Source organism: Triticum urartu, chromosome 5, assembly GCF_003073215.2.
Source record: "Triticum urartu cultivar G1812 chromosome 5, Tu2.1, whole genome shotgun sequence".
NCBI classification, from domain to species: Eukaryota; Viridiplantae; Streptophyta; class Magnoliopsida; order Poales; family Poaceae; genus Triticum; species Triticum urartu.
In genome coordinates, this window is record NC_053026.1 from 579,255,320 (window position 1) to 579,281,797 (window position 26,478).

At 45.5% G+C, this 26,478-nt stretch overlaps 1 protein-coding gene across 1 annotated transcript in view; it reads left to right on the forward strand.

Moving 5' to 3' along the window:
* The first annotated feature begins 5,183 nt into the window (after positions 1–5,183).
* Positions 5,184–26,478, forward strand: part of LOC125507440 — a 39,947-nt gene continuing 18,652 nt past the window's right edge. The window contains exons 1-3 of the mRNA XM_048672018.1: positions 5,184–5,276; positions 5,776–5,890; positions 5,964–6,119. Coding sequence (XP_048527975.1) covers positions 5,184–5,276; positions 5,776–5,890; positions 5,964–6,119 — 364 coding nt within the window. The remainder of the gene's footprint in view (positions 5,277–5,775; positions 5,891–5,963; positions 6,120–26,478) is intronic.

Sequence of the window (26,478 nt, forward strand, 5' to 3'; positions counted from 1 at the left end):
GTGTCTCGGTCATCCGTTTCTCAAACACCCTGTAGTGCGAGAAACCAAACGGAGGCGATCGAGTCTTGTGGGGAAAAGTGCGCAAACCTCTGCAGAGTGTAACAAACTAATCATGATTAGTCGTGTCCCCGGTTATGGACATCTTGAGTATCTGGTACCTGAACTTTCATGTGAATCTCAACATGTTACTCTAAATTAAATTTGATGGGTTTTAATGATGATGCTTAATTGGGATTGAGATTGCTATCAACCATTCTCAATGTTTAACAACCATCATGATAGTAATTAAATTTATTCCTTTGAAGTAGGGAAAATTTGGCTTTACGCAAAACTGTAACCATAGAGCTTTCCACCAGCCAAATATGCATATAGTATAGCTGTTGCATTCCATTACTCTCTTTGTGTTATCTTGCCAGCATATTCCATGTGCTGACCCGTTTCGGGCTGCAACGTTAATGTTGCAGACTTTTCAGACGATGATTTAGGAGTTTTAGGTCGTGGTTCTATACTCAGTGATGCCGCTGGAGTTGATGGACTCACTTAACTTCCAAGCCTTCCGCTGTTATCGTTATTAGATGACCTTAAGCCATATTTATTGTAACAAGTTCTCTTTTGAGACACTCGATGTAATAAGTGTGTGATTGCTACTCTGCTATAAATCCTCCGAGTACTGTGTGGTGTCAGCATTACTGATCCAGGGATGACACCGGAGCACAGAGATCAGACTGTTTGAGGTTTGGTCGCCACATAGAGAAGGGCCCGAATTGGTCCTCGTCAGACAAGCTGATCGCGCTACAAATGCGCATCCCCCTACAAGAAAAAAGGTTGTTAATGGCGCACCAGTTTTTGCTATTAATGGCGCACTGTAGGTGCGCCAGTAGTAACACGCCACTAGTAAGAAATAGTAATGGCGCACCTCTGGTGCGCCATTACTATCCCAGATAATAGTGGCGCGGCACATAGTGCGCCATTACTATGCCTAGAAGTGCGCCATTACTATCTGAGTTAGTAATAGCGCACCACATAGAAGTGCGCCATTACTAACAATTTTTTTAAAAAGTCAGAAAATATTTTTCAAATTCTTTTTTCAAAAAAAATTCAGAATTTTTTTTCATTTTTTTCTTAATCTCGGGTCACTATGGCTTAATCTCGGGTCAATATGACTTAGTAATGACGCACCACATAGAAGTAGTGCACCAGTTTTTGTTATTAATGGCGCACTATAGGTGCGCCACTATTAACATGCCACTAGTAACAAATAGTAATGGCACACCTCTGGTGCGCCATTAGTATCCTAGATAATAGTGGCGCACCACATAGTGCGCCATTACTATGCCTAGAAGTACGCTATTACTATCTGACTTAGTAATGGCGCACCATAGAGAAGTGCGCCATTACTAATAAATTTTTTAAAAAAAACAAAAAATATTTTTTCAAATTTTTTATTCAGATTTTTTTGTTTTTTCTTAATCTCGGGTCACTATGGCTTAATCTCGGGTCAATATGCTTAATCTCAAGTCAAATCGCACTCCATGGTCAAACTTCCCGGAAGGTCACCCATCCTCACACTACTCCAGCCCAAGCATGCTTAACTTCATAGTTCTATCCAACCCCAGCACCAGCTCACTTAACAGACACTTGTTGATATATCTGTCATATCAATCCTATTAAACCTTGTTGTTGTCTAGGACATTGTTCATGTTCATGAGTGTGATGAATTTTGAAAAAATATTTCAAACTTCCCGGTCATATTACGTATCATATTTTCTTTTATTCCCCCTCTAGATCTTAAAAGCCCCGTATCTTTTATTATGTTAGGTTTTTGGGTATTCTGAAAATCTTCAACGGGGTTTGTCCAGTTGAATTCGGATGTAACTTTTCGAGTAGATGATTTCTCATATAAAAAACTTTTTAATTCGAGTTTGTATGCAAAAGTTATGCCCATTGTACTAAATTCCAGAGAGATTTTGCAAATAAAGTCGAAATTCAGATTTGTAAATTTTCCCAACAAGTAGACCACACATCACATGGGAAACTTATTTTCTTTTATTTTTTTGACATTTCCATCATTTTCTTTTTTAAAAAACTAAAAAGGCGGTCCACGGGGGAGGGGGTGGAGTTAGCAATGGCACACCTTCACAAAGTGCGCCATTACTATGTGTATGACTGGGTCAAACCTTGGTCAAACTTAGTAATGACGCACTTTGCATAGATGTGCCATTACTACGTCAGTCATTTAAAGACATTACAACCGAGCACTTTTCCAGCCCTCTCAAACTATTAGCATCTCAACCGTCGGATCTGCACTTCTAGGCGTTTTGGGCCATTGGATGCACCTTCCACCCCGCTGAGAGCGCTAAACGGACTGGGCCGATACTCCCGCAACAAAATCAACGATCTGATATTGTTTGGGCCTGCTGGGCCAAATTCTCCCACCACATACGCACGTACGAGGAGAGTGTTTCTCCCCTCGCCTCCACTCCCTGACCTCTCCTCTCTCTCTCGTCTGTCGTTTGGGATTCTCAGTTGCGCAGCTGTCGCCGAATCCCCAGCCATGAAATGATGCCTCGTCTTCGCCCAGCCGCTGCCATCCTTCTTCTCACGTTTTACCCTCAAGATGCAACAGGAAGGAGATGCACTCTCAGATCTGTCGCGGTGAAACACCAGCGAGGCCCGACCCAGATTTGTTCCTACGTCCTGGGGCGGAGACATGGGGGACCCCGTAGGACATTGAGGGGCTCGCAGCCCCGCTCGCCAAAGGCAGGGCGCTGCTCTAGTTTGACCGTGGCCGGCAGCTAGCAAACTACTCCGATCACTATGGGGGCAGGTGCTTCGATGGTGGTGTTAGCAGCTCTATTGATTCAGCGATGGAGCCTCGTCGTATAGCCGTCAAAGCATGTGCGGTTTAGTTTCAAAGGTACACCAACATATACTCTCCCTACTGCTAGAACTTCTTATGAATTACGACGTAGGAGGCTAATTAATCTAGCATGTAAGATAATAGATGAATTTGCTAATTAGATGTTTCTTTGAAATTTTGAGAAATTATTGCTACTAATTGCTATCCTTCTGTTCATAATTAAATATCTTAGTTGTATGTACAATATATCATCCGATCAATATTTACAAGATAATTATTGGATTATGCACATGTAGATAATTGTCACGGAAGGTTATTTATGATGGTTAGCTAAAAAATAGGTATATTTTCAATGCATTCTAGGGTGCGTGTTATGTACCATGAAGCTTTCGCGGATTTAATTTTGAGGTTCGATGACCCTTTATTTCATGGTACCTATTTAAACAGTTCAAAAGATTGTTTATTTGGTTATTGTTCTGTATGGAGAAGATTTCATCTATCGATTATAATAGTAGCCCTTCTCGCCTTGCCAGCCTGGAGACGCAGTTGGTTGTATGACTTGGGCAAGAGGGTCTCGCGTCGCATGGTGGGGACGACACCATGGTGTCGTCGTATGAGAAGCAAACCATCGTTGTCGATTGAAGTCCAGTAGCCCGAGATTCAGGAACAAAGTCAATGTAGCTGGAGGACTTTAATGGCGCGTGATGCGCGCCACTTGGGGCGGTGGATAATTGCGGGTCAGTTTCCATGCCGATCTGTGATGTTTCGCGTCCATATATTCTCCTCGGTATGATGTTCCATCCCCTCCCCTTTCGCGCCCAGGTCATTCTCCATCGAATTTGGAGTACATCTTTTGTTGATTTATGTATATTGGTTCACTAGCTAGCGAAGGAGAGAAGCTTATTGGAGTTCTTATTTTGAGATGGTTCAATGAAACATGATCATTATTTGTTAGGTACAAAGAATTTGCATGTCGGCAGAATGGTTTTGAATCTAAATAATTTCCCTAACACTAATGTCGTGCCACTATAATGTTCAAATGTCCTTGAATATTTTTACCATTCGTTCTCAGGGCACAACACAAGCCCTTTTTTAGTACTAACAAAGTAGTTGGTTTAATAAAATTTTACTTTCATACTCGGTGTCCCTGCATATACATTTATGAAAATGACTATCATTTTTATTGCCATAATAGATGGGCATGGCAACGCGCGCCACTACGGTCTAGTACACATAGTAATGGCGCACTTTGTGAATGTGCGCCATTACTATGTCAACTTAGTAATGGCGCACCTATACAAAGTGCGCCATTACTATGTGTATGACTGGGTCAAACCTTGGTCAAACTTAGTAATGGCGCACTTTTCACCTGGTGCGCCATTACTATTTTTGTTACTAATGGCGCACCACATACATGGTGCGCCATTAATGTCCATATTAGCTATAGCCGTTTTTCTAGTAGTGTCCAAAGCATGGTGGACGAAAACATTAAGCTCGTCAACGTGATCCAGGTGATGTTAGTTTGCCGGATCCTTCCATGTCAGAGCCGGACTTGCCCTTCGTGGGAATTCGATCCGGAGAAGCACCAGACCTTGGAAAGGCTCTTTGGAACCACGCATGAAGATATCTGGAAGTTGCTCTTGAAGGGCAACGAGACACCGCCGGAGACGGACGAGGACCGCAAGCACGATCTGGCCCATCCTGCCAGTGCGGTAAGTCTTTTGCGTTTCAAGGTGTATCCTCTACTTGCTTATTCAAGGAAGATACCTAAACTCCACTAGTTATTTTTTCATGTATGGACAGAGAAACCGGAGCGGATTAAGTGTCCGGCTCCGCTGCCCGAGGAACCAGCCATCCCTCCTCTGGCGAAGATGCTGGTTCTGGCGCCTTACCAGGCGCCGGAGAAGAAGGCCAAGGGGGCCCAGAGTGGCCTTCATCGAAAAGGAGCTTCGGACAGGACGTCCGAAGACAACGAGACTCCCTCCTCCGCCGCGAAGACGACGATGAGGACGAGGAGGAAAGCAGCTCTCCCCCTAAGGGGGGGAAGAAGAAGAGGGCGGCCTCCACAAATCTGGAGGCAGAGACGTCCAAGAGGGGGAAGAGCCCCCTCGCAGATAACTCCGCGTGGGACGTCGACAGCAGCCCAAAGCCGCGCCACCGAAACATGCCCCTGGCCGCATCGTGAGTACTCAAAAGACTCTGATATATTCATATATTCGGCATCTTCGGTTTGTAGTTTTAACGCGTTAAATCATGCGCTTGTAGTCCGTCCCACGATAGCTCCTTGCGATCCTCATCAGGAGGTTCGCTGGATTCAAAGGCGATGGCCAACGAGTCACCGCCGGCCGCTCAATCTCCCACAGCCAAGGGCGACGACAAGGTGCTGTCCCAAAGGACCTTCTCGGGCCAGGGAGAGGTTCAGGAGGCTGTCCGGGTGGCACCAGAGGGTGACCCTTCGGCCGCCGGACACCTGGGAGAGAAAACCCCCATGGAGACTGGCAATGGGGGCCATGTCCAGTAAGGACCCCAGCCGAATACGGTTTCGGAGACCTATACAGCTCCGGAATCCGTCAAGTAGCCTCCTTCGAAAGAAGGAGGTGTGCCTATTCCACCAGTGACCTCTGTCCAGCTAGAGGCACCGGATAATCTGCTGGAAGCGCTGCGAGGCACTTCCATTGTGGAGGAACACTGTATCCTTATGGTACGGTTATTGAGAGGGTTCAGTCCGTCAAGAGTGGACTGACCGAAGCCTGCACTAGCATGCTGACAGGCGTTGAGGTAAGTGATGTGAAAGAGAAGGCCATAGTATAGACAATGTAGCCCCAAAGACACTGTCCGGTGTTTGGAAAGAAAAACCGGACAGAGGATCAAGTAATTTTCGCAAGAAACTAACTAAATATGTCTTATGAACACAGGCGTCGCTGCTGGCCGCCACCTCTCATGCCGCTGAGGTCTCCGGACTAAAGCAGAGTCTGGAGCGGGCCAAAGAAGAGCTCCGCCTTGTGAAAAGGCAGCTAGAGGACAAGCAAGGTATGTGGAGACTTGTTGTATATTCGAAAAGAATAAATGATGTATATTGATTGTAGTACCGTGATATTTGTAGGAATGGCGACTGAGGTTGAAACCCTCAAGAAAGCACTGGACGAGGCCAAGGAGAGGGTGGCGAAGGAACAAGCCGTCCGGAAAAAGCATGAGGCCAGGGTTGGGGAGGTCCAGCAGGAGCTCCAGGACGCTTTGAAGAAATACGAGTCCCTGGAGCGTCAGCATGCGGACCAAGAGTCCAAACATGAGAAGGCCCGCCAGAGCGCACAAGAGGCCCGGAGCGAAGCCCAAGGCGCCCTCCAGGAAATCCAGGAGGCCAAAAAGACCGCGGCGGGTAAGGCTTTTATTATGCAAAGCAAGTATGTGAAGAAGAGGTATCTCTTACTGACCTGTTTCTGACATTGCTGAATTCTTCCGAGCCGAAGAGGGGAGCTCTACGGAGAAGCTGTTCTGGTCGTAATACCTTGCACTAGAACATCCGGTGCCCTTGAGCGACCAGCTAAAATAGCTGGTCGAACTACATAGGGTGGCCGAACTGGCCATGAAGGACTTGATAGTCCGGTTGTGGCCAGCCGAAGCTATACCAAGCAGCTACTTCGATCTCGTGAAGCGTCTAGTCGACGCCTGCCCTCGGCTTGACGCCATCAAGCGGTCAGTTTGTATCGAAGGTGCGCGGATGGCCTTCATCCGTGTCAAGATGCAGCGGGCGAAGATGAATGCTGCCACGGTCACGACCGAAGGACCGCCCGTGGGCAAGGAGCACCGCACACCCGAGCGATATTTTAGTGAAGTCCTTCAGGGATCCCGCATTGTGGCGGAGCAGTGTACGAAGGATGTAATCTTCGAATGAATACAGTTATATTGTCTCGCCTTGTATTATAAAAACAAGTTCGTCCATGTAATATAATGTTTGTTTAATATTTTACCTCCTGTGCGGCCGTGTTTATGAAATTTTGAGAGTTGGCCAGTCGTCGGCTTTAGCCCCCACGTAGGTAGTACAGGGGTGTTCGGGATGGAATCTAAACAATCTTGATCTGATTTGTTTCGTCCTTAAAGGAGGTGTTTAGTGCAACGAACCAGGCAATCAGACTATGTGGCTTTATCACCCTCACTTAGCCATAGGAGTTCTACAATGAAAATGTACGCGCATCCCCTAGTATCCGAACTAGGGTATTGTAAACACCTGATCGGGTAAAAGGCCGATTCATCGCATAATGCGGAAAAAATCGCTAAAGATTTGAAACCTCCGAAGAGCTGATCGGCTCTCACCGCATCATGACAGTCAGTTTTCGGCTTTCTCTACTGAGCTGCTCATCCGGATAAACCAGGACACAATCACAGTAGTTCTCCCTTTACTACCCTAGCCGATATAGTGGAACGTAAGGTAGTAAGCACAGGAGTCGGGCAACCCAACTATTGACCAAAGACATGATTCGGAGCCAATGCATATAATGCTAAATTCGGGGTGTCGACTATGTTGTAGAAAGTGTTCGGACTTTGTTGCCGTATTACGGGTCGCGATGAAGCCCCTGGCAGATTAAAGCGTACCAAAGTGTACGGTCGCAACTTTGAGAAAATCATCAAAGAAAAAGGAAAAAAGGTAGTAAGCTAGTGTCGTAGAAGTTGGACCGCAAACTGTTTCCATTATAGTTTGATTAATACATCAAAGCATATTTGTACAAGTGGTGCGATAAGCAACCAGGCTATTTAACATGCCACAACCAAGGGAGAGCTGCGTGCGGGTCCTGAAAGCAAGTATAGTGATCGTTAAAGAGACCATCTAAGAATTCCCTTGTACGCCAGTGCTTCTTGCCATCTTGGTGTATCCATCCTTCCGAGAGGACCGATGATCAGGTCGTCAGAAGAAACCTACGGAAAAAAGACCTAAAAAGGGAAAATTGAAAGTATGTGTGTCCACGAGAGGTCGAGCCGTATTATGGATCACAACATAGTTATGCCTCCGTCTATGCCCATGGTATTTTGAGTGTGTAGTTATGTACGCGTGGTACGAATGCCGCTTCTTGGTTGGGACTAGGACGGAGGCCAAATTGCTAGTCGAGCTCTTGACGAGCTGGGCTGTCCTGCTGCAGAGTAGTCCGGACTTGTTTAACAGTGTCCGAGAGCTCGGCCGACGAATTAAGGTTTTGCTTGAGGAGGTCGCTCTGTACTTCTGCTGCTAATGCAGCGGTGTGCTCCTTGGTACGGAGGGAGTGTTCCGTGTTTCCATTGACTGTTATGACACCGCGTGGACCGGGCATCTTGAGCTTAAGATAAGAGTAGTGTGGCACCGCGTTGAAGCATGCAAATGCGCTTCATCCGAGTAGTGCGTGATAGCCACTGCGAAAGGGGACGATATCGAAGATCAGCTCTTTGCTTCGGAAGTTGTCCGGAGATCCGAAGACAACCTTGCAAGTGCGTTATATCGACTAGAGGGGGGTGAATAGGCGATTTTTATGGAAGTCTTCAAAACATGGAAGTTTCGAAGACAAACGATAGAAATAAACCTATAACCATGCAGCGGAAGGTAGGCTACACTAGGTAAACCACAGTCATGTATTCAATGAAGTGAAAGCACAATGACTAATAGCAGCTAGGTAGTAAGGATCAGGTGGGAAGATATTAAGAAGCCAAACAGAACACGCAGTCACTCAGTGAAGATAAAAGATAGTCCTATCATACAATGACTTCACAAGGAACAACAATAAGTAAAGGGAAGGGAAGGATGAAACCAGTGACTCGTTGAAGACAATGATTTGTTGGACCAGTTCCAGTTGCTATGACAACTGTACGTCTAGTTAGGGCGGCTAGGTATTTAAACCTGAGGACACACAGTCCCGGACACCCAGTCCTGAACACGCAGCTCAGGACACCCAGTCCTCACCGTATTCCCCTTGAGCTAAGGTCACACAGACCTCGCTCAATCACTCTGGTAAGTCTTCAAGGTAGACTCCCAAACCTTCGCACTTCGTTCACCGGCGATCCACAATGTCTCTTGGACGCTCAGAACGCGACGCCTAACCGGCTGGAGGATTCACCGTCCTCAAGTGTAATAAGTCTTCAGATCACATAGACAAGAAGACTTAAGTGATGCCTAATTCTCTTTGGCTCTGGGTGGTTAGGGCTTTATCCTCGCAAGGAATTCTCTCTCAAAGGCTTCGAGGTGGGTTGCTCTCAAACGACAAAAGCCGTACTCTAACTCTGAGCAGCCAACCGTTTATGGTTGTAGGGGGTGGGCTATTTATAGCCACTAGGCAACCCGACCTGATTTGTCCGAAATGACCCTGGGTCACGAAGGAACTGACACGTGTTCCAATGGTCAGATTTCAAACTCACACGGCAACTTTACTTGGGCTACAAGCAAAGCTGACTTGTCCAACTCTGGACAAGATTCATTCTCATAGTCTTCACTCGAAGACATAGGTTTTGGTTAAGCATCACTTCAGTCATTCTGACTGGTTCTCTTGGACCCCACTTAACAGTACGGTGGTTCCTATGACTCAATAAAGAAGAAACGGAACTACGCAAGATCTAAGTCTTCGAGCTCCATATGCTTCATGTCACGTCTTCTCTTGTCATAGTCTTCAATGTGAATATCTTCATATACCACCTTTGCCATCGATGTCTTCATACATTTTTAGGGGCCATCTCTGGTAGGAAAACCGAATCAATGAGGGACTTCTACCTGTGTTATCCTGCAATTCTCACAAACACATTAGTCCCTCAACTAGGTTTGTCGTCAATACTCCAAAACCAACTAGGGGTGGCACTAGATGCACTTACAATCTCCCCCTTTTTGGTGATTGATAACAAACTAGTTGAAGTTTTCAACGGGGAATATAATATGTGAAATTGTAAAGGATAAGGAATTGTCTTCATAAGTTGCAAGGGCTCCCCCTGAAGATGTGCATATAAGTAATTTGCTTTTGGAATGCAAATGCACATGGCAGGTTGTGCTTGTGGAGATCCTCTTCAACTTATGATGACAATCCACTATGCATGTGAAGGTATGTGAAGATAATGACATGCATAATGGAAAATGGACGTCTGCAAAATGATCTAAGTGCGGAATTTATTGTCGCACATGCGGAATTTATCATCGCATCACAAGGTGGCAAATAAGTAGTAGACGACCATCAAGTTTAAGTGTTACAACTCAAAGAACCAAATGTATCAAAACGAGAGTTGTAAACACGAAGCAAAATATAAAGCACCCGCCCATATGGACCCGCTTGAAGACTATCAAACTCATATGCTTCTCCCCCTTTTGTCAGTAAGGACCAAAAAGGTTCAAAGACAAAGAGCATCTACTCGTTCCCATGAAGAGTAGGTGAAGCAGCAGGGTCGTCAGTGGTGTTCGGTGGTGCAGAAGAACTTGGAGCAGTGTCGAAGCGTGCTGAAGGAGGTGGCGGTGAAGTAGCATCGTCTTCATCCTCGATCACTCAGGCATTCACAGTTGCAGCAGAGGAAGAGAACTCAGAGTCTTCAAGAGATGGAGTTCGTCGTAGCACTGCCCTTCGAGGAGGTGTGGAGTCAAACTTAAAGCGTTCAAAGAAGCCATCCTCTTGAAGATATCTTCAGAGCACATTAGCGTCAGCCCTTTCCAGGTGCGTCGAGAGGTTTCGTGTGCAACAAAGGCATTCTTGGTGTCAAGATTGCGAATGCAATTAACATCCACCAAGAGGCTTTGCATTTGACGCTTCAGCCAGTCATGATGCCTATCCTGTTTCTAATGAAGAGCCACAAGAAGCTCTCGGTCATTGAGAACATGAGTGCGCTTCTTGGGTCATTGGGCAATTGTGCTATCAGTGGCTTCAGTGAGAGCAGGATGCGGTGCACGTGTAGTTCCAGCGAAAGGATACACACGAGTGACTGCTTCAACTCCTTCAATGTTCTGAGAAAAACTTTGATGCTCCGCATTCTGAAGACTTAGAGGTTCCTTGGCAGGCTCAGGATAAATTACTTCAACAGTCATATCCACATCAGGAAGAAAGATCCGATGATTGCGAGCAGATGGCTGATATGAGATGGCGGAGTGGAGTTTGATCAGCCGCATTATCCATGGAGCATAGAACTTCAAGCCAAAAAGATCAGAGCCTGATGCAGCAAGTTGGCGGATGAAGAAGTCCTGTGCATTGAAGCATTTGCCATGAAGAATATAGAAGACCAAAGTCTTCATTGCACCTTCCAGCTTGGCATGTGGAGAATGTCCTTTGATGGGCCAGAGAGTTCACCTTATGATGTGATAGATAGTCCTTGGCAGATACTCAAGGTCTTCAACAAAGAACTCCGTGGGATATGCAGCATCTTGGGGCAATGGCTTCATGATACTGAGCATCTGACTCATGTTAGGTTCAGGCTTCTAAAAGATGCTCTCCATAGCTTCACTGTGAAGCTGACAGCCATGTTCGTAGAGATCGCCAGGAGTGGGCAGACCAGTGAGCTCAATGATGTCAAAGGCTTTGGCTTCATGATGAACATTTCCTGTCATCCACTCCAGGACCCAAGTCTTTGGATCTCTGTTGTACCCACGGATGTGAAGTGTGGCATAGAATTGGAGCAGCAACTCTTCATTCCAATGCCCTTGGTCGGTGACGAACGGCAGCAATCCAACCTCTTTGAAGCAATCCAGAGCTTCTTCCAGACAGGGCAGACCAGCTATTGCTTCAATGTCAAGACGCTTATGTGGGAAGATGCGACCTTGATTATATAGAATGCAGGAGTAATAGCTTCGCTGCGAATAGCTCCAGAACCGATCAGATGATATTCTTTCCCTTGAGTAGGGGTTCCTGGAGCTATTGAAGAAAGTGTTGTCTGCTTTGAAGCCATTGATATTGAAGGATCCAGGTGCTGATGCAGGACCTGGAAACCTGGGCAATCTTGGGATTGGCTTCTGGACCTGAGGCCCGTGCTCAACATGATAGTCGAACTGAGGACCAGCAGCAGGCGCAGGAACAGAAGCAGTGGGATCAGTGGCTTCGCTGACTTCTGGTGCTTGGGTTGGTGAAGGCTCCACATTAGCTTCAGCCATGACAGCGTCATTGGCTTCATTGGTGTTAGTGGTGGCAGCCTCGAGATTCTCAACCTCCACTTGACGAGCTGGAGGGTCGGTCACAGTCATGTTCTCCTCGAGAACAGCTTCTTGGTGAGACGGGGGTGTAACAGCGCTTGGTGTTTCTTCTTCATTGGCTGATGCAACCGGAATGTCTTCAGCAGCTTTAGCTTCAGACTCAGAGACTGGAGGCCTTGGTCCTTTGCGAAGCCTGCGTAACGCTGGCGACGCCCGTGGAGTTGGAGTTGGCTGGGCCTCAAAGTCTTCTTCCTCTTGTGCTTCTGGGCGATCAGCCCATGATGCATCCTGAGAAATTGGCGTCAGAGGACGACCAATGCTGATGAGTTCGCTGTCCGTTAGCACAGGCAATGATACCTGTTGGTGCTCGAGCTGAGGAAGAACTGCATCATCTTCAACATGGTCATGATGACCAATGTCTTCAGCAGCGATGGGATCAGCTGCTGGAATGTCTTCAGCTTCATGAGCCCCTATGAAAGCAGGCTCATGGACAGTCAGTTGGCGCTCTTGAGGTTCAGCGTCAGGGTGAACCATGGAGATGGGTTCAACAATCAAGGGCTCTGTGGGAGCAGCCCGTTCCTTCTTGGTCTTTCGCTTCTTCTTGGAGGGGGCAGTAGCAGAGGCTTCAGGATGTTTCCTCTTCCTTGCTTCAGCCTCAGCAGTCCTCGTCTTCTTCAGTTCTGAAGCAGTAGACCTGGCTTTTGGCTTCGAGCCAGTCATGCTAGTTGGGAAGACAATGGGAACTGCTTCCTGCCTTGGTGCGTCGGGTTCAGCCGTAGCGGGCTTCTTCTTCTTCTTTCCAGCCATCCTGGGGTCGATGCTAGGACGCCCAAGGGCCTTGCGCTTCTCAGCCTCATTGTAGGCTTGCACACACCTATCAGCCAGTGAAGGAAATATGCCCTAGAGGCAATAATAAAGTTATTATTTATTTCCTTCTAATCATGATAAATGTTTATTATTCATGCTAGAATTGTATTTACCGGAAACATAATACATGTGTGAATACATAGACAAACAAAGTGTCACTAGTATGCCTCTACTTGACTAGCTCGTTAATCAAAGATGGTTATGTTTCCTAACCATGAACAATGAGTTGTTATTTGATTAACGGGATCACATCGTTGAGAGAATGATCTGATTGACATGACCCATTCCATTAGCTTAGCACCCGATCGTTTAGTATGTTGCTATTGCTTTCTTCATGACTTATACATGTTCCTATAACTATGAGATTATGCAACTCCCGTTTACCGGAGGAACACTTTGGGTACTACCAAGCGTCACAACGTAACTGGGTGATTATAAAGGAGTACTACAGGTGTCTCCAAAGGTACATGTTGGGTTGGCGTATTTCGAGATTAGGTTTTGTCACTCCGATTGTCGGAGAGGTATCTCTGGGCCCTCTCGGTAATGCACATCACTTAAGCCTTGCAAGCATTGCAACTAAATGAGTTAGTTGCGGGATGATGTATTACAGAACGAGTAAAGAGACTTGCCAACAACGAGATTGAACTAGGTATTGGAATACCGATGATCGAATCTCGGGCAAGTAACATACCGATGACAAAGGGAACGACGTATGTTGTTATGCGGTCTGACCGATAAAGATCTTCGTAGAATATGTAGGAGCCAATATGGGCATCCAGGTCCCGCTATTGGTTATTGACTGGAGACATGTCTCGGTCATGTCTACATTGTTCTCGAACCCGTATGGTCCGCACGCTTAAGGTTACGATGATAGTTATATTATGAGTTTATGCATTTTGATGTACCGAAGGTTGTTTGGAGTCCCGGATGTGATCACGGACATGACGAGGAGTCTCGAAATGGTCGAGACATAAAGATTGATATATTGGAAGCCTATGTTTGGATATCGGAAGTGTTCCGGGTGAAATCGGGATTTTACGGGAGTACCGGGAGGTTACCGGAACCCCCCGGGAGCTAAATGGGCCATGATGGGCCTTAGTGGAAAAGATAAGAGGCAGCCCTGCATGGGCCGCGCGCCCCTCCCCTCCCTTGGTCCGAATTGGACAAGGAGAGGGGGCCGGCCCCTCTCTCTCTTTTCCCCCCTCCACAAGTCCTATTCCAACTAGGATTGGGGGGGGGGGGGAATCCTACTCCCAGAGGGAGTAGTACTCTCCTGGCGCGCCCTATGTGGCCGGCCAGCCTCCCCCCCTTTGGTCCTTTATATACGGAGGCAGAGGCACCCTAGAACACACAAGTTGATCCACGTGATCTATTCCTTAGCCGTGTGCGGCGCCACCAGCCACCATAGTCCTCAATAATACTGTAGCGGAGTTTAGGCGAAGCCCTGCTGCTGTAGTGAATCAAGATCGTCACCACGCCGTCGTGCTGACGGAACTCTTCCCCGACACTTTGCTGGATCGGAGTCCGGGGATTGTCATCGAGCTGAACGTGTGCTCGAACTCGGAGGTGCCGTAGTTTCGGTGCTTGATCGGTCGGATCGTGAAGACGTACGACTACATCAACCAAACGCTTCCATTGTCGATCTACTAGGTATGTAGATCACACTCCCCCCTCGTTGCTATGCATCACATGATCTTGCGTGTGCGTAGGAAATTTTTTGAAATTACTACGAAACCCAACAGTGGTATCAGAGCCAGGTTTTATATGTTGATGTTATATGCACGAGTAGAACACAAGTGAGTTGTGGGCGATATAAGTCATACTGCCTACCAGCATGTCATACTTTGGTTCGGCGGTATTGTTGGATGAAGCGGCCCAGACCGACATTACGCGTACGCTTACGCGAGACCGGTTCTCCCGACGTGCTTTGCACAGAGGTGGCTTGTGGGTGACAGTTTCTCCAACTTTAGTTGAACCAAGTATGGCTACGCCCAGTCCTTGCGAAGGTTAAAACGGAGTCAAATTGACAAACTATCGTTGTGGTTTTGTTGCGTAGGTGAGATTGGTTCTTACTTAAGCCCGTAGCAGCCACGTAAAACTTGCAACAACAAAGTAGAGGACGTCTAACTTGTTTTTGTAGGGCATGTTGTGATGTGATATGGTTAAGACATGATGCTGAATTTTATTGTATGAGATGATCATGTTTTGTAACCGAGATATCGACAACCGGCAGGAGCCATATGGTTGTCGCTTTATTGTATGCAATGCAATCGCGATGTAATGCTTTACTTTATCACTAAACGGTAGCGATAGTCGTAGAAGCACAAGCTTGGCGAGACGACAACGATGCTACGATGGAGATCAAGGTGTCACGCCGATGACGATGGTGATCAGACGGTGCTTCGGAGATGGAGATCACAAGCACAAGATGATGATGGCCATATCATATCACTTATATTGATTGCATGTGATGTTTATCTTTTATGCATCTTATCTTGCTTTGATTGACGGTAGCATTATAAGATGATCTCTCACTAAATTATCAAGAAGTGTTCTCCCTGAATATGCACCGTTGCGAAAGTTCTTCGTGCTGAGACACCACGTGATGATCGGGTGTGATAGGTTCTACGTTCAAATACAACGGGTGCAAAACAGTTGCACACGCGGAATACTCAGGTTATACTTGACGAGCCAAGCATATACAGATATGGCCTCGGAACACGGAGACCGAAAGGTCGAGCGTGAATCATATAGTAGATATGATCAACATAATGATGTTCACCAATGAAAACTACTCCATCTCACGTGATGATCGGACATGGTTTAGTTGATTTGGATCACGTAATCACTTAGAGGATTAGAGGGATGTCTATCTAAGTGGGAGTTCTTTAAGTAAATTAACTGAACTTAAATTTATCATGAAACTTAGTACCTGATTAGTATCTTGCTTGTTTATGTTTGATTGTAGATAGATGGCTCGTGCTGTTGTTCCGTTGAATTTTAATGCGTTCCTTGAGAAAGCAATGTTGAAAGATGATGGTAGCAATTACACGGACTGGGTCCGTAACTTGAGGATTATCCTCATTGCTGCACAGAAGAATTACGTCCTGGAAGCACCGCTGGGTGCCAGGCCTGCTGCAGGAGCAACGCCGGATGTTATGAACGTCTGGCAGAGCAAAGCTGATGACTACTTGATAGTTCAGTGTGCCATGCTTTACGGCTTAGAATCGGGACTTCAACGACATTTTGAACGTCATGGAGCATATGAGATGTTCCAGGAGTTGAAGTTAATATTTCAAGCAAATGCCCGGATTGAGAGATATGAAGTCTCCAATAAGTTCTATAGCTGCAAGATGGAAGAGAACAGTTCTGTTAGTGAGCATATACTCAAAATGTCTGGGTATAATAATCACTTGATTCAATTGGGAGTTAATCTTCCAGATCATTGCGTCATTGATAGAATTCTCCAATCACTACCACCAAGCTACAAGAGCTTCGTGATGAACTATAATATGCAAGGGATGAATAAGACTATTCCCGAGCTCTTCGCAATGCTGAAAGCTGCGGAGGTAGAAATCAAGAAGGAGCATCAAGTGTTGATGGTCAACAAGACCACTAGTTTCAAGAAAAAGGGCAAAGGGAAGAAGAAGGGGAACTTCAAAAAGAACAGCAAGCAAGTTGCTACTCAAGAGAAGAAACCCAAACCTAGACCTAAGCCTGAAACTGAGTGCTTCTATTGCAAGCAGACTGGTCACTGGAAGAGGAACTGCCCCAAGTATTTGGCGGATAAGAAGGATGGCAAGGTGAACAAAGGTATATGTGACATACATGTTATTGATGTGTACCTTACTAATGCTCGTAGTAGCACCTGGGTATTTGATACTGGTTCTATTGCTAATATTTGCAACTCGAAACAGGGACTACGGATCAAGCGAAGATTGGTTAAGGACGAGGTGACGATGCGCGTGGGAAACGGTTCCAAAGTCGATGTGATCGCAGTCGGCACGCTACCTCTACATCTACCTTCGGGATTAGTATTAGACCTAAATAATTGTTATTTGGTGCCAGCGTTAAGCATGAACATTATATCTGGATCTTGTTTGATGCGAGACAGTTATTCATTTAAATCAGAGAATAATGGTTGTTCTATTTATATGAGTAATATTTTTTATGGTCATGCACCCTTGAAGAGTGGTCTATTCTTGTTGAATCTCGATATTAGTAACACACATATTCATAATGTTGAAGCCAAAAGATGCAGAGTTGATAATGAGAGTGCAACTTATTTGTGGCACTGCCGTTTAGGTCATATCGGTGTAAAGCGCATGAAGAAACTCCATACTGATGGACTTTTGGAACCACTTGATTATGAATCACTTGGTACTTGCGAACCATGCCTCATGGGCAAGATGACTAAAACACCGTTCTCCGGTACTATGGAGAGAGCAACAGATTTGTTGGAAATCATACATACAGATGTATGTGGTCCGATGAATATTGAGGCTCGTGGCGGATATCGTTATTTTCTCACCTTCACAGATGACTTAAGCAGATATGGGTATATCTACTTAATGAAACATAAGTCTGAAACATTTGAAAAGTTCAAAGAATTTCAGAGTAAAGTTGAAAATCATCATAACAAGAAAATAAAGTTTATACGATCTGATCGTGGAGGAGAATATTTGAGTTACAAGTTTGGTGTACATTTGAAAAATTGTGGAATAGTTTCACAACTCACGCCACCCGGAACACCTCAGCGTAATGGTGTGTCCGAACGTCGTAATCGTACTTTACTGGATATGGTGCGATCTATGATGTCTCTTACTGATTTACTGCTATCGTTTTGGGGATATGCTCTAGAGACGGCCGCATTCACGTTAAATAGGGCACCATCAAAATCCGTTGAGACGACACCTTATGAACTGTGGTTTGGCAAGAAACCAAAGTTGTCGTTTCTAAAAGTTTGGGGCTGCAATGCTTATGTGAAAAAGCTTCAACCTGATAAGCTCGAACCCAAATCAGAGAAATGTGTCTTCATAGGATATCCAAAGGAAACTATTGGATACACCTTCTATCACAGATCCGAAGGCAAGACTTTTGTTGCTAAATTCGGAAACTTTCTGGAGAAGGAGTTTCTCTCGAAAGAAGTGAGTGGGAGGAAAGTAGAACTTGACGAGGTAACTGTACCTGGTCCCTTATTGGAAAGTAGTACATCACAGAAAACTGTTTCTATGACACCTACACCAGTTAGTGAGGAAGCTAATGATGATGATCATGAAACTTCAGAACAAGATACTACTGAACCTCGTAGATCAACCAGAGTAAGATCCGCACCAGAGTGGTACGGTAATCCCGTTCTGGAAGTCATGCTACTAGATCATGATGAACCTACAAACTATGAAGAAGCAATGGTGAGCCCAGATTCCGCAAAGTGGCTTGAAGCCATGAAATCTGAGATGGGATCCATGTATGAGAACAAAGTATGGACTTTGGTTGACTTTCCCAATGATCGGCAAGCAATTGAGAATAAATGGATCTTCAAGAAGAAGACTGACGCTGACAGTAATATTACTGTCTACAAAGCTCGACTTGTCGCAAAAGGTTTCCGGCAAGTTCAAGGGATTGACTATGATGAGATCTTCTCACCCGTAGCGATGCTTAAGTCTGTCCGAATCATGTTAGCAATTGCCACATTTTATGATTATGAAATTTGGCAGATGGATGTCAAAACTGCATTCCTCAATGGATTTCTGGAAGAAGAGTTGTATATGATGCAACCAGAAGGTTTTGTCGATCCAAAGGGAGCTAACAAAGTGTGCAAGCTCCAGCGATCCATTTATGGACTGGTGCAAGCCTCTCGGAGTTGGAATAAACGCTTTGATAGTGTGATCAAAGCATTTGGTTTTATACTGACTTTTGGAGAAGCCTGTATTTACAAGAAAGTGAGTGGGAGCTCTGTAGCATTTCTGATATTATATGTAGATGACATATTATTAATTGGAAATGATATAGAATTTCTGGATAGCATAAAGGGATACTTGAATAAGAGTTTTTTAATGAAAGACCTCGGTGAAGCTGCTTACATATTAGGCATTAAGATCTATAGAGATAGATCAAAACGCTTAATTGGACTTTCACAAACCACATACCTTGACAAAATTTTGAAGAAGTTCAAAATGGATCAAGCAAAGAAAGGGTTCTTGCCTGTGTTACAAGGTGTGAAGTTGAGTAAGACTCAATGCCCGACCACTTCAGAAGATAGAAAGAATATGAAAGATGTTCCCTATGCATCAGCCATAGGATCTATCATGTATGCAATGCTGTGTACCAGACCTAATGTGTGCCTTGCTATAAGTCTAGCAGGGAGGTACCAAAGTAATCCAGGAGTGGATCACTGGACAGCGGTCAAGAACATCCTGAAATACCTGAAAAGGACTAAGGATATGCTTCTCGTATATGGAGGTGACAAAGAGCTCATCGTAAAAGGTTACGTTGATGCAAGCTTTGACACTGATCCGGACGATTCTAAATCGCAAACCGGATACGTGTTTTCATTAAACGGTGGAGCTGTCAGTTGGTGCAGTTCTAAACAAAGTGTTGTAGCGGGATCTACATGTGAAGCGGAGTACATAGCTGCTTCGGAAGCAGCGAATGAAGGAGTCTGGATGAAGGAGTTCATATCCGATCTGGGTGTCATACCTAGTGCATCGGGTTCAATGAAAATCTTTTGTGACAATACTGGTGCAATTGCCTTGGCAAAGGAATCCAGATTTCACAAGAGAACCAAGCACATCAAGAGATGCTTCAATTCCATCCGGGATCTAGTCCAGGTGGGAGACATAGAGATTTGCAAGATACATACGGATCTGAATATTGCAGACCCGTTGACTAAGCCTCTTCCACGAGCAAAACATGATCAGCACCAAGGCTCCATGGGTGTTAGAATCATTACTGTGTAATCTAGATTATTGACTCTAGTGCAAGTGGTAGACTGAAGGAAATATGCCCTAGAGGCAATAATAAAGTTATTATTTATTTCATTATAATCATGATAAATGTTTATTATTCATGCTAGAATTGTATTTACCGGAAACATAATACATGTGTGAATACATAGATAAACAAAGTCACTAGTATGCCTCTACTTGACTAGCTCGTTAATCAAAGATGGTTATGTTTCCTAACCATGAACAATGAGTTGTTATTTAATTAACGGGATCACATCATTGAGAGAATGATCTGATTGACATGACCCATTCCATTAGCTTAGCACCCGATCATTTAGTATGTTGCTATTGCTTTCTTCATGACTTATCCATGTTCCTATAACTATGAGATTATGCAACTCCCGTTTACCGGAGGAACACTTTGGGTACTACCAAACGTCACAACGTAACTGGGTGATTATAAAGGAGTACTACAGGTGTCTCCAAAGGTACATGTTGGGTTGGCGTATTTCGAGATTAGGTTTTGTCACTCCGATTGTCGGAGAGGTATCTCTGGGCCCTCTCGGTAATGCACATCACTTAAGCCTTGCAAGCATTGCAACTAAATGAGTTAGTTGCGGGATGATGTATTACAGAACGAGTAAAGAGACTTGCCAGCAACGAGATTGAACTAGGTATTGGAATACCGACGATCGAATCTCGGGCAAGTAACATACAGATGACAAAGGGAACGACGTATGTTGTTATGCGGTCTGACCGATAAAGATCTTCGTAGAATATGTAGGAGCCAATATGGGCATCCAGGTCCCGCTATTGGTTATTGACTGGAGACATGTCTCGGTCATGTCTACATTGTTCTCGAACCCGTATGGTCCGCACGCTTAAGGTTACGATGATAGTTATATTATGAGTTTATGCATTTTGATGTACCGAAGGTTGTTCGGAGTCCCGGATGTGATCACGGACATGACGAGGAGTCTCGAAATGGTCGAGACATAAAGATTGATATATTGGAAGCCTATGTTTGGATATCGGAAGTGTTCCGGGTGAAATCGGGATTTTACGGGAGTACCGGGAGGTTACCGGAACCCCCCGGGAGCTAAATGGGCCATGAGGGGCCTTAGTGGAAAAGAGAAGAGGCAGCCCTGCATGGGCCGCGCGCCCCTCCCCTCCCTTGGTCCGAATTGGACAAGGAGAGGGGGTCGGCCCCTCTCTCTCTTTTCCCCCCTCCACAAGTCCTATTCCAACTAGGATTGGGGGGGGGGGAATCCTACTCCCAGAGGGAGTAGGACTCTCCTGGCGCGCCCTATGTGGCCGGCCAGCCTCCCCCCCTTTGGTCCTTTATATACTGAGGCAGAGGCACCCTAGAACACACAAGTTGATCCACGTGATCTATTCCTTAGCCGTGTGCGGCGCCCCCAGCCACCATAGTCCTCGATAATACTGTAGCGGAGTTTAGGCGAAGCCCTGCTGCTGTAGTGCATCAAGATCGTCACCACGCCGTCGTGCTGACGGAACTCTTCCCCGACACTTTGCTGGATCGGAGTCCGGGGATCGTCATTGAGCTGAACGTGTGCTCGAACTCGGGGGTGCCGTAGTTTCGGTGCTTGATCGGTCGGATCGTGAAGACGTACGACTACATCAACCAAACGCTTCCGTTGTCGATCTACTGGGTATGTAGATCACACTCCCCCCTCGTTGCTATGCATCACATGATCTTGCGTGTGCGTAGGAAATTTTTTGAAATTACTACGAAACCCAACAGCCAGGACCTTCATGCGCTCACGAGAACCCTGAGCTTCTACATGTTTCTTGAGAAAGGCTTCCTTGAGCTCGTGCAGCATAATCTTGAAGTTCTTCACCTCTTGCACGCTGAGCTTGGCCATATGCTTCTTGAACTGAGATTTCTCAAAGTTAATCTTCTGCTTTAGTTCAACAATGCGCTGGGCGATAGCTAACTCTGAAGCAATGGCGCCATGGAAGGCGACACTAAGGCCAATGGGAAGTTGCAGATCGTCGAAGCTGATGTTGGGCGTGTCAAACCATTCATCAATGAAGTTGTGGATGATTGCCATGTCAAAGAGAGGCAGATTATTGAAGATTTCTTCTTCTTCTTTGCTCTTGATCAGTTGCTCAAGAGCATCATCTGCAAGATCTTCATCACTAGACAGATCAATGGCATCATTACGCAGAACAGCAGCAGCTATCAGTTCTTGGCCGGTGTGTGGCAGAGGCATCTTGACCTTCTGGGGCTTGGAGATGCGTGACAAATCTTCAGACTGCACACTGTCTTCAGGAGGTGCAGTTGCCAGTGGCTTCGCCCGTGAGATTTTTGGAGCAGAGGCAGGCTTTGAAGCTTTAGGCTGCTTCTTTGGCTTCGGCGCTGCAGGCGCTTCATCTGATTCAGCGTCATCTGCAGGCTCATTCACGGTTGTCCCTTGAACCAAGATATTGGTGATGAGACCTTCAAGGTTGTAGAAAGGACCGACAACATTGGGTTCTGCATCTCGTGTGCCATCAGCCCTTGGAGTAGAAGGACCAGGGTTGAAGTCTAGTCCCAATGACTTCTTGTTCTGCTTTGCTGAGTTCTGGGCAAACTGGAAGTTGCACTTGAACAGAATGTCGTCACGACACCATAGTAGTGACGATGAGTGTGCATCTGCAGGCTGTGGCCCACGGACCATGCAGGGATAGAAGCCTTATTCAATGGCTTCATCTCTGGTCCTGGGTTGAAGATTTTTGTAGAGGATGTCTCCCCATGGTCGCTTGATGGCATTCTTTTCAGCATATTCCTTTGTCACAAACCTGTACTTGAACCACTGTTCTGCCCAATAGCGTCGAATCCATTGGATTCGTGTCTTGCGCTAATTGTAATCCTCTTCAGGATCTTTCTTGTACAGCTCTGAGAGGTCATCGGGCAGATCTCTTGATGTTTCTCCACGACGCTTTCTACCACCCTTCCTTACTGATTTCTCTGAAGCCATGAACTTTAAACTGAAAGGCTTCAATACGTTCAAAGGCTTCAAAGGCTTTCGCTTGCTGGACAGACAGGAACTGGCTTCGGGAGAATTTATGTGATACTGTAAGAATTCTGCAAATGAATGCAGACTATGAGAACCAAGGGATTCTCCCACGGACATGTACCTGTGACAGCATTAAGGTGCGAGGGAAGGGGAAGAGGTCATATGCATTCTCAGAAGATTTTGAAGATAAATCAGTTTAGAAGACATTGACCTCATCGTGCGAAGACATTCACTCATAGATAAGGAGTTGGTTCCAGATTTGTACGAATCCACGGATCAGTACAAGTGAGGAATCTAACTACTTTGTGAAGCATAAGTGAATATACTAGGCATGTTATGAGATGCAGTATGAAAGAGATCCAACTTGTGTGAATAGAAACTGCTTGTGGTAGAAAGTGATAAAGCTATAGGATCAAAGGGGCGTAAAAAGGAAGTTTTAATTTACCACACGAAGAACTGCTAGACGGAGTGGAAGAGGAGGCCGAGCAGTTCGATCTTCCGTGCCCTAACTTGGCGACGGAGGACACCTACGGCGACGGCGGAGAGGACAATGTCCGCGGTCGGCGTGAAGACGGCGTCGGAGAGGTTGCGGCAGCGAAGCGCTTCGTCGCCGGCGTCGTCGAGGGCTAGCGGTGGCGCTAGGGTTCGTGCAACAGTAGAAGAAGAGATAATGACTGTGGTGAGGCGTGTATTTATAGGGACAGGGGCGACTCAGTGTTATTACACAGGTGCCCCTGGCGATTCATATTTGAGGAACACGTGGCCATCATGCAGCATATCGGGGGTTGTTCCACGTCCCACGCACGCCTGGATTGTCGGGTGGTCGTTCCCACTTCTCCGGGTTTCAGGTGAAGGAATGAGCATTGAAAATGGACTTAATGTTTGTCTCTGTATCTTCTGCTACCAAGGACGCAGAGAAGACATTCGACAGTTTCAATAGAATGCATATGATTTGGAGAGGTAGATTTTGAGATAGAAAGCATAGAGAGGTTAGGGTCCGATCACATTCACTTAGTTCAAAAGATTCAACAAGAAGACATAGCTATAAGTGAATGCTATAGAGGACAGAACACTAGTATATATATAATCAACATAGTGAAGATAATCATGAAGACATGTTGAGATTGAAGCCAAACCAAATGTGAAGACATAGAAAATGTAACGCCATGAGTGAAACACTTCAAACAGAAAATTTGGTGGTGGCGTTACCCACCGTATAGGAAGTATTAGACCCAGACACGACGCACAATTATCGTGGCGCTCCGAAGTCAAATTCCACATTAATGTATTCACACTTAGAATGTATTTCTTCATTGATTGAAGATATACTTTACTTCGTGCGTTGCACATCTAAGTCATCAATATGCATAAGTGTTAGGATGTGTGCCTGATCACAGGACATTTGAGGATTCCAAGATATTTAGCTCACACCGTAACTTGCAAAATCTCTTCTCATCCAAGGGCTTGGTGAAGATATCTGCCAATTGCTCTTCAGTGTTGACGTGTATGATATCAATATCTTCCTTCACAACATGATCTCTGAGAAAGTGATGACGAATTTCAATGTGCTTTGTCTTCGAGTGCTGAACTGGGTTGTTGGCAATCTTGATGGCGCTTTCGTTGTCGCAGTAGAGTGGCACTTGCTTCAGATGAATGCCATAGTCCTTGAGTGTTTGCTTCATCCAAAGAAGCTAAGCGCAGCAAGATCCAGCACCAATGTATTCAGATTCAGCAGTGGAGAGAGATACACAGTTCTTCTTCTTTGAAGACCAACATACAAGTGATCATCCCAAAAAATGACATGTGCCTGATGTAGACTTGCGATCCACTTTGTCACCAGCATAATCAGCATCCGAGAATCCAACCAGATCAAACTCTGAGCCCTTTGGATACCATAATCCTAAAGTTGGGGTATGAGCCAAATATCGAAGAATTCGCTTCACAGCTAAGTGATGCGACACCTTTGGTGCCGCTTGAAATCGAGCACACATGCAAACACTAAGCATAATATCTGGCCTAGATGCACATAGATAAAGCAAAGAACCAATCATGGAGTGGTATACCTTTTGATCGAACTCTTTACCATTGTCGTCAGGACCCAGATGATGCTTGGCTGGCATTGGCGTCGTGAAGCCTTTGCAGTCTTGCATACCGAACTTCTTCAGGCAATCTTTGAGATACTTCTCTTGAGATATGAAGATGCCGTTGCGTTGCTGTCGTATTTGAAGACCGAGGAAGAACTTCAGCTCTCCCATCATGGACATCTGATATTGATCTTGCATCATATATCCAAACACTTCACTGTACTTCTGATTGGTGCAGCCGAAGATAATGTCATCCACATATATTTGGCACACAAACAGTTCACCATCATATGTCTTCGTGAATAGAGTGGGGTCAAGGGAACCAGGTATGAAGCCTTTGCTCTTCAGGAAGTATTTGAGTGTGTCATACCAGGCCCGAGGGGCTTGTTTGAGGCCATAAAGTGCCTTGTTGAGCTTGTATACCATGTCAGGATGTTTTGGATCTTCAAACCCAGGTGGTTGTGCAACATACACTTCTTCTTCAATCTTGCCATTGAGAAAGGCGCTCTTCACATCCATTTGATATAGAAGTATGTTATGATGATTTTCATAGGCCAGCAGTATGCGTATGGCTTCAAGTCTAGCCACAGGAGCAAATGTTTCATCGAAGTCAATGCCTTCCACTTGAGTATATCCTTGAGCAACGAGACGAGCTTTGTTTCTGACAACTTGACCATGCTCATCTTGCTTGTTGCGGTATATCCATTTGGTGCCTATTATGTTGTGCTTCCGAGGATCAGGACGCTTAACCAGTTCCCATACATTATTCAGCTCAAACTGTTGAAGCTCTTCTTGCATAGCTTGAATCCATTCAGGTTCCATGAAGGCTTGTTCAACTTTCTTGGGTTCTGTTATTGAGACGAATGCGAAGTGCCCACAGAAATTTGCTAGCTGAGTTGCCCTTGAACGAGTGAGCGGACCGGGTGCATTGATGCTATCAATTATTCTCTCAATCTGCACTTCATTGGCAACATGAGGATGTACAGGGCGAAGATTTTGCTCTTGCTGATCATTGTCGTTGTTAGAGGGATTGTCTTCAGGCTGAGCATTGTCTTCAGGTTGATCAGGTGCGAAGATGATAAGTTCCTCTTCAGGTGGAGCTTCAGAAGGTATGATTTCTCCAGTTCCCATTAGCTTGATTGATTCGCTGGATGGAACTTCATCTAGCACATTTGGCAGGTGTTCTCTTTGTGAACCGTTAGTCTCATCAAATCGCACATCCACTGTTTCAACCACTTTATAATGAAAGAGACTGAAGACTCTGTAGGAGTGCGAATCCTTTCCATATCCAAGCATAAAACCCTCATGTGCTTTTGGTGCAAATTTTGAAGTGTGATGGGGATCCTTGATCCAGCACCTGGCGCCAAATACTCTGAAGTAACTGACATTTGGCTTCTTTCCAGTAAGGAGCTCATAAGATGTTTTGTTCAGAAGCTTGTGAGGATAAACACGATTGATTGTATGGCATGCAGTATCAATGGCTTCAGGCTAGAATTTTCTTGGAGTCTTGTATTCATCAAGCATCGTTCGGGCCATCTTAATGAGTGTTCTGTTCTTGCGTTCGACGACGCCATTCTGCTGTGGTGTG